General features: G+C 39.1%; 2 protein-coding genes across 2 annotated transcripts in view; one reads left to right on the top strand and one right to left on the bottom strand.

Moving 5' to 3' along the window:
* Positions 1-317: 317 nt before the first annotated feature.
* On the bottom strand, positions 318-5,501 carry LOC115025773 (cell surface A33 antigen-like). The gene is made up of 7 exons (XM_029458239.1): positions 5,272-5,501; positions 4,304-4,470; positions 3,966-4,182; positions 3,349-3,513; positions 2,810-2,926; positions 2,571-2,697; positions 318-1,891 (listed from the first exon to the last, which is right to left on the bottom strand). The coding sequence occupies exons 1-7, from the start codon at positions 5,309-5,311 to the stop codon at positions 1,405-1,407; spliced, it is 1,320 nt and encodes a 439-aa protein (XP_029314099.1). The 5' UTR covers positions 5,312-5,501; the 3' UTR covers positions 318-1,404.
* The window catches only part of grpr (gastrin-releasing peptide receptor), a 15,214-nt gene continuing 9,045 nt past the window's right edge, over positions 2,661-8,829 (top strand). The window contains exons 1-2 of the mRNA XM_029458255.1: positions 2,661-3,185; positions 5,386-5,520. Of these exons, the coding sequence (XP_029314115.1) occupies positions 3,166-3,185; positions 5,386-5,520 (155 nt within the window). The 5' untranslated portion in view covers positions 2,661-3,165. The remainder of the gene's footprint in view (positions 3,186-5,385; positions 5,521-8,829) is intronic.

Below are 8,829 nucleotides of genomic sequence, written 5' to 3'. Positions count from 1 at the left end.
ATATTATACGGGCAGAGTTATTTTTATCATCAACGTTATCAATTTTTATTTTGAAGTCCAATGGACCCCATATCCGGTGCCATTTGCCTAGTATGGTGAGGCGCTCTTTCCAGACAATGGATGGTGGCAGTGATGGAGGGAAGGACATTTCTAAAGATAAAGAAAAAAAGTTTAAGACGTGAATGAATCCACCGAATTACATTAATAATAAATACTACAACCAGTAGTAGTTTTTACCCCGTAGATAGTAGGCTTATCATTTCCATGGATCATAAGCGAATGTAGTTGTTCGGGAGGGGTAATGTTGCCATCTAGTGTTCAGGATTGATACAGTACAAAAGCTGTTTTGTTTTATTTTATTTCTGCTTCATTTTTACAGCATATTTCATGAAAGGAATGCATCACACAATGTTTCACAACACAAATACCAATATAAAACATGTAACATTTCCATTGCTGAGATAAAAATAATAGTAGTCTACTTGTAATGTACATTTTCCATATTTCATTGCATTTCAATAGGAATCTTTCTCAAATAATTCAACATATTAAAAACATATTTGAAGCATGGCTTAAGGAGGTTTTTTACTGTATATGTTCAAATTGTAGTAGTATCAAAATTGATATTTTCATTTGCAATTTAAAAAAAGAATACCTGAGAGATACAGTATGTGGTGACATTATCAATCCCAACAATCAGAGAAAGTTCTGTTCTAGTTTTGTAATATCCATGGTTGAATAAAATCGGAAACACCAAATAGAGAAGCCATTAAAAAAGGCTCAATGTGTTCAATGAAGCGCAAAGAAAGACACACAATTGAAGCCCTTCTCTTTAGTGTGGAGGTAGCTTCCAAAAAAACACAAAAAAAACACCACCAGTCACACCCAAGAGCAGAAACCAAATACACAGACAGACATAACAAAGCCTTGCATTGTTATGCAACAATGCAAACATGACAAGTTTAAAGCTAATATACCACCTAATATTTTTATTACACATCTCTCTAAAAACTTTTCTTTTTCTCTGCGGATCTGTAAAATGTTTGTCTGGTTCCTAATATTTGTATGACACGAGTTTTGGTTCACAACAAAGATACGGATCATGCCCTGGGCAGTGTTTATACCTGAGCCTATACCAGAGTTTGTAACTGTTGACCACGCCCTCCCACCTACTACCTGTTTAAAATAGATCAGATGGGATTTGTTGCGGCCATTTTGGGTTCCCTGTCCTTCCTCAAATAATCATCCAAAAAAGAACTTGACTCTGAAAACTGTTCTATACTTCCTCTGAATTCTAGTTGTGGTGTTTGAGCCAATGAGGCCACACCTTGAGTGTGAGCTAACTGGCTCCCATTGGAGTAAAGTCAGTGGAGATAAAACTGTGGTTGATACGGGTTGGATGCTTTAGTCGTCGTCGTCGTACCTCCTTGTTGGCTTATTGGCTGGCACTGGTGGTCTGTCGCGATCATTATTGGGCTCATCATCGCGGTCATCATCATAATTACGACGGTCTCTGTTGTCATCGTAGCGGGGCTCCTCGTCGTAGCGCTCATTGCGGTCACTGTGCCTTTCACGGCGCTCAGGGTAGTCACTGCGGCGATCGTCATCGTAATCGCTGCGGTGATCGTCGTAGCCGCTGCGGCGGTCGTCGTAGCCGCTGCGGCGGTCGTCGTAGTCGCTGTGGCGGTCGTCGTAGTCGCTGCGTACATCGTCATGATCCTTGCGGGAGTCGTAGTTGCGCGCACTCCGTTCCTCGTTGTAGTCACTGCGTTCAACAGGGCTCCTCCTCACGCTGGATTCATCATAACCCTCGGGTTCCTCGCGGCCAGCGGCACGGTGACCCTCACCATTTCTAGTTGGCTCTTTGTCACTGTACTCTTCCTCACGAACTCTGGAAAGTGAACACATAACAGTCAGATATTTGTGTGTGAAGGGTTTTTATTAACCTGAAACAAAGCTTCCACCATAGTTGCCTTAAAACCGCTTGTGGTTAGTTCTTGAAAATGTCTTCCCAAATTTGGCTAAAGAAATCTGGGCAGGTGAGCATGCTGCTTTTGTGAAGAGTGCAAGCTTTTGCGTTTTTGATACTGGAAAGAAAAACCTGTCCTTGGCTCGGCTCGAGAAAAACATACAATATACAGGCTGTGTCAAACGATCGGAGATAAACATTATTTTAAAAGGTTATTTCAAAATGGAAGCCGTGCGAATTGGACCAAAGTGCAAATTTATGAAGCATGTTCATGTTTAATGTTGACTTGCAGTTTCTTTGTTTATAATGTCAGTTGGAATTAAAGTTTTTGGAAGTGTCTTGGTACATACATAAGAGGAAGTAAAACTGGGTTTCATATGTAGACAGCTGTAGACTTTTTGCTTCCTCAGTAAGAACAGGCCTCAACCGCTCCCTTCATTCGAAAGCAGGCTCAAAACGTCTCTTTTTACAGTTATGCCGTGTCTGAGCTTTACTGATCTACATTTGATGTTGTGCCTATGAATAAGTCTCTTTGGCTTTTTTAATTTTATTACAAACCTTGTGAATGATATTTACTGTATAAATAAAAAAAAATATTTACCCCATGGCGTATTCCTCCTCTTTCTTCTTCTTCCGGCAGCAGCAGCAATAGATGACGATGATGAGAATGATCAACAGGGCGGCGACTCCAGCAATGATTCCTCCAGTTAAGGCAGTGTTCATGGAAGCTGCAGGATTGAAAGAAGAAGACAAAGAAGAATTGTTGAAAATGTGCATTTATTGGAAATACTAAATTCTCAGACTGTTCCTGAAAAGCTGCTATATGAAGCTTTCTCTCACGTGGCATGACTGAGAGGGTGATGTTGCAGGTACTAGAGCGGATCTTGTTACTTGAGGTGCAGACGTAGTATCCTGATGCATCTTTAGAGATATTGTATAAAGACAAGATGCCTCCCTCTGAAAGACAAAAAGACATACACACAACGATGCCATCAATGCGCTCAATCAATAATCAACTCTTTGTTGGTGTTCAGAAACTAAACAGTGCTGAGCCTCAAAACATCTTAAAAGTGTTGGTTTGTGTGTGCTGCACACCACCCTGTGGTTCACCTTTGGTCATCAAACATGGCTGAGATTTGACTCGGAAGTGGCCGAGTGACGGAGGTTAAGCTTCCAACTTGTATCAAGTGCAAACTATGGTCGTACATTTGCAGAGGTAAGTAAACCTTTATGTGCTGACGGTTGATCACATCTTTCACTATTTCCTTTGTGTTTTTATGCATTGTATGTGAAACTTCTTTATGTGAAACTGCTTGTGCGCCGTCTTGACCAGGACTGGCCAAATAAATAAAGAATCGATAGTCCTGACTGATACTTACTGTCGGTGGTTCTGGCGTCAGGAATGCGAGGTATTTTCCTGACATCTTGACTTTTCCACAAATAAGTGGGTGGTGGGGAACCTTCCTCAGAAATGCAGGTCAGGTTGATGTTCTTGCCATACTCTGCCTTACCCTGGATCTTACAGATGGGCGTAGATGGAGCAACTAGAAGAAAATAAATGGTGTAATTTGTCATTAAAAATTACAATAAAACATGTCTAAATGTAATTCAGTTGATCTACAACATATTTTCTAATTAAGACATTAACTTTGAGAATGAGTGTTGGAACATGTTGATGCCACCTGGCAACAAAGTAGTCTATAGTAACATAGGTGGCAAATTGGTTAAACTAGGAAGTGACCTTTTGAGGATCTACTTTCACATGTGCTATTTCTTTTTCTTTTTTTTTTGGGGGGGGGGGGTTGTTTGCACTTGCAGCTTAAATTAGAGGACATTTTAATGCTTAACTCTATGCTGACTGAGCTTTAACATCTTTAAAACGTGACAGTAAAATACCTGATATTATGCTGAAAACAAGAAACAAAATGCAAAACTACTCTTTGCACCAACTTAACACTTAAACGCAGTAATTATTTGAAAACAAATTAAATGTTACCTAGAACCACCACCTTCACAGTGTCGACCGGCTTGCCCTCATCGTCACCTGGGATCTGGACACGACACTCAAACACCTTGTTCTCTGCTAGTGTAATGGAGGACAGTCTCAGGTTGGCCCTCCCCAACGCAACATTAACATCGAGGGACGCTCGGCCTTCATACAACGATTTGATGTCAGTGATTTGTCCAGTAGAAAAATAAGTGAGGATCAGGGTCTGTTAGACAACGAGATCATCAGAGGAACATTAAAAAGCAATGCAAACTAAGTTCTCTTGATTGATAGATAATAGAGAATCATACACACATGTACATATAAACACACTGTAGTCGTTTTACCTCTTTAGCACCAATTTTTGCAGCCTCACAAGACCATGAGATGATGACTAGTTTTGGGGGGGACGCTTTTGTTTTAAAGGTGCAGGGCAGTGTGATGTTGTCACCCCTGGCATACTCGTATACGTTCTCCGGAATGTCCACTTGGATGGCACCAACACCTGACAACACTGTCATAGATTTTAAAACAGAGAACATTGATTTTTACAATTTGGCTGAAAGTCATTTTTAAAAACAGTAAACCGCGGTGAAGTTTTAATGTTAATCTGATTGCATTGAAGCCTGTGCATAACATGTGCCTTTACTGTTGATGATTCAGCAGCAGAACCTGAGATCTGCACAAATAACTTATTACCCCACCCTGCCACCCACATACACACAGCAAAGACAATAGAGATCGGTTATGTTAAGAACTGAAACAATCAATTGATTGACAGAAAATAAATCAATTAATGAGAAAACTTTTACAGGTTCCAGCTTCTTATAATGAAGTAAACTGAATATATTTAGATATCTTTTGATTTTGTACAGTCTGTCGAACAAAGTAAAATGTTTTAAGACGTCAAAATGAGCTCTGGAAACTTGTATTGGACATTTTATAGAGCGAATGATTTAGCCTACTAAGTCAGTAATCAAGAAATATAATTAGAATACATTCCGCCTCTTTTTTCTTTTTAAACTAGAACCATTTTATAAGGTGGCGTCTATGTGAAAGAAAACTATACAGGTCGAGTCAAAGGCAAATTAATTTTGATGATGTTAGCTTTCATTATTTCTACATTCTAGTTTGCTTAAATGTTTTTAAATAAAAAAAGGGTAACTTCTTCACAAACCAATGAGACAGATCTCCCGCATAAACAGGTCGCTCTGCTCAGTTTCAGAATACCTAAATGTGCGTAAACAGGTGTGGCAGCTCGGTAAGGCTCAAAGGAAAGGAAGCAAATGCTATTTCTTGCAGCAGGAATACTCACCCAGATACAGCAGAGTCAAGGTCAAAATCCACCTCTCCATTGCCAACAATTTTATGTTTTCAAACTAACTCACTGGTTCTTCTCTGTGTGATTGTTTTCTCTCAAATGAAACAGGGAACCGGAGCCGATTAGGCCTATTTGCATTGAAACCCGACAGCAACCTGTGAGAGATGCGCCCAATGGGTGCGCCCGCCGCGTCTGGACAACAGACAGCGCTCCCCGCCAATCACTGCAGCTCCTGCAGTTCAGGTAACATTCTTGATCCGCCCACACGGCGTGTGTCTGCTTGTTCTATAATGCAGCAGCCTGTAACTGACTTTTCAGGGATACTCCTTTTTTACAAGTTTTTATCAGGCTTGTTTTAACAACAGCAACACGGTTTCCAAATCGAACCAAACATGTCACAATCTGACAATTAAAATTCTGAGCTCTATAGTTTAGGGTAACACCAAGCCATATTATTAACTGAACTGCTCTTTAATAGGCCTGTACTTTAAAAAAAAATTGATTTAGGATATTATCTTTTAACAATTACCTTTAAATTGCAAGAGAGAGAAAGACGAGGGGAGTTTAAGTTGACAAAGCAAACCCTTGACAGTAGGTGGGTGGGGCAGCGACAAACTGATGTGTGTTGTTGGAACAAGAGAAGAGTTTAATCCTGTCAGACTGGTTTGACAAAGATTTACCCCCTATAGGCGATGACGAAACGGAAAGAGAAATAACAAAAAAACAAAGTGCTTTCAGGAAATAATTCCAAGCGTCTCGTCTTCCAATGATTAGATTAAAAAAAATATTTTGAGTGACTAACCACACTAGCATAACTTGAAGTCTCATGGTTTGTGTTCAGCACTGTGTTGCTGTGTTATAGTTTACATCCCCGCTCAGTGGATGTAGCAAACGATCCACCACATCCTCCTGCTCACTAATGGGACAAGCCATGCTGAAATGCAAACCAACTCAATCATTGTTACCAACATGTGATCATCATTTGGAAAATAAAATTATCTCCAGTATTGGCAGTCAGTGATGCCAAGTAGAAAGGTCAGTAGACTGATTCAAAAAGCAGGCGGGGTGGCTCTAACACACTAATAAAACAGAAACAAGATGAATAAAGCAGATAAGGCATCATTTCTGATCATAGTGAGTGTCATTAATCTTTTGTTTGATATTTATGTGACATTTTGTGCTTCAACAGAAGCATTTTGTGCTTCTCCTTTTGAACATTATTAATTTAATTCTACTTCCCAAAGTCAGAAGCCTTTTAATAAAGGGTGAATAATAATCGAAAGACACCCATTGACAGCTATATATACACGTACATACTGTATATTTATACAGTATGTATGTACATTTAATGTAAATTGGTAGTTTATGCATGCAACCTCAACTCCAGTCTTCTTTTTCTCTCTCATCCCCTCCTTCTTCCCTGCTTAACATTAAAACCAATTTCATCTCTTGTGCTCCTGGCAGTCTTACCTTGCCTCCACATAATGACTCCGGACCCCATGACACCACTCAATATTTTCTGGCAGCTCTTGACATACCACAGAGATGAACAGGGATTAGAGATGTTCTCTTTCTGTGGCATATTACACCCTGCTGGATTACATTTGTTGTTTCTGTGTTTGTATCTGTGATGTCTGTGTTGAAATGTATTTCAGACCTTCACCTGTAAGAGGTCTTTCATGGATCATTTCTCTGTGTGAGTGCCTGCTGATGGCTTGTCATCCCTTTTTCATTCTGGTACCTGTGAAGTTCTATTATTCCGAGGAAGCTGAGGGTCCATAGTGACATCACTTTCAACCGGAACCCCCTGGGTAATAGCAGAATGTGGACCCACCAGGAGATCAAGTAAATTCAACCAGACAGTCTGTGAAAACATCACATCTCATAATCCTCACAGGAGCATAACATGACTCACTCTCAGGTTAACACATTTAACCATTTTGGGACTACATAGGTCATGGTATTTAATTATTGGATTTTAACTAAACACAGCTTCTCTGCATGCCGTTTTAAAATATGTACAGTACAGTAAGAACATGATCTTCACTGGTCAAGGAGAAAAGCCTGTAATAAATGGTTAAACTTGCAGTCAAAACCTTTTAGGTAATCTAAATGATATTAATTTGCTTAATTTAACTTAATTCACGGAAAACCTGTGTGGCTCTCAGATGTAAATGCTCTTTTGTTGGTCCACCACTTTGGTCCAGACCAAAAAAAATATTGGTCTAAATATTTTACCACAACATTTGGTTCAGACATTCATGGTGCCCAGAGGATGAATACTAAGGTACATTGGGGATCCTGCAACTTTTCTTCTAGCTACCAACAGGTCATGTTTTCTCTTATCCAATGAAATATCTTGACATCTACTGGATGGATTGACACAATATTGTGTACAGACATCCATGGTTCCCAGAGGATAAAGCTTAATTACTTTAACCTTTAACTTTGGATACATTGGTTTTATATTTGGTACTGTACACACATTCATGTCCCCCTCAAGATGAATAACTGAAGAACTGAATAACTTTACTTGTCATCTAGCGCCATCTCCTGTTCACAATTATAATGTATCCAATATTTTTTCCTGAATGACCAAATGCCTGCAAATCTAAAGATGATATTCTCAGCTTCAGCTGTACATTGTGTTTAGGGCAAATGAGCAAATATTCGGTGCTAACATGTGAAACTAATATGGTTAATATGGTAAATATTATACCTTCTAAACATCATCATAAAGCCACAACTTCATCATTGTGAGCATGTTAGCATACTGACATTAGCATATAGATCAATAGATACCTCAGTACACCTTGGTTTGGCATAGCTGTAGACTCTTAGTCTTATCCCAAAATCTATTTTGATACCAGCAATCCATATGATCTGACGCTCTGACTCTAACAAGTCTTCAGTCTGTATTAACAATTCACTGTTTTTCAATTGTAAATATATTTATCCCTACCAGGTTCATGTCTAATGTCATTTTACAATAAATCAGACCACATAAGGGGGAAAAGCACAAACAAAATAGTTCAATGGCTATATGGACTTCCAGCTTGTTAATAGAAAGAGAAAAAAAACACAAAACAGTGGATATGAAGTATTAAAGAAGGTATACTTAAGGATAACTTGTAATAATGATTACTTTTGGCAGCAGGTAAAGCATAACGATACCCTGAGTCACTCTGTGTGTGTTGCGACTTATTATGCTCGCTGATTTTCTTTAGACTTGTGTGGTAGATCAATTTTCCAATAGTCAGACAGATTGAAACAGCACTTTATCACACTGTTTCTGTCTCCCAGGGATTTGCTGTGAATCCTGCACATAAAAGGTCAAAAGACTCAATAGCAGATTGCTAAAATAACTGCTCTGCAATTTAAAAGGTGAAAAACATCTCTTTGTTTACATCCCAAGGTAATTCTTTGTCAAACCCTGTTTGAATTGCAATACTCTTGAGTAGAGACACTACAGGCAAAACATTTATTTTTCATGCTCTGGTCAATTTCAATTCTTCTCTTAGAATAGTGGAAAGAAAACTCGCTAATACTAAA

Source organism: Cottoperca gobio, chromosome 3 (assembly GCF_900634415.1).
Source record: "Cottoperca gobio chromosome 3, fCotGob3.1, whole genome shotgun sequence".
Classification (NCBI taxonomy): Eukaryota; Metazoa; Chordata; class Actinopteri; order Perciformes; family Bovichtidae; genus Cottoperca; species Cottoperca gobio.
Note: the sequence above shows the minus strand (reverse complement) of the source record. Positions and strands in the feature narration are given on the sequence as shown.

Excerpts from the sequence above, each read along its gene's own strand:
- LOC115025773 (XM_029458239.1), bottom strand. The coding sequence starts at position 5,311 with ATGGAGAGGTGGATTTTGACCTTGACTCTGCTGTATCTGG. Across the intron at positions 4,471-5,271 it reads CTTGACTCTGCTGTATCTGG|TGTTGTCAGGTGTTGGTGCC; the intron begins GTGAGTATTCCT and ends AATCTATGACAG. Across the intron at positions 3,514-3,965 it reads TGTGAAGGTGGTGGTTCTAG|TTGCTCCATCTACGCCCATC; the intron begins GTAACATTTAAT and ends ATTTTCTTCTAG.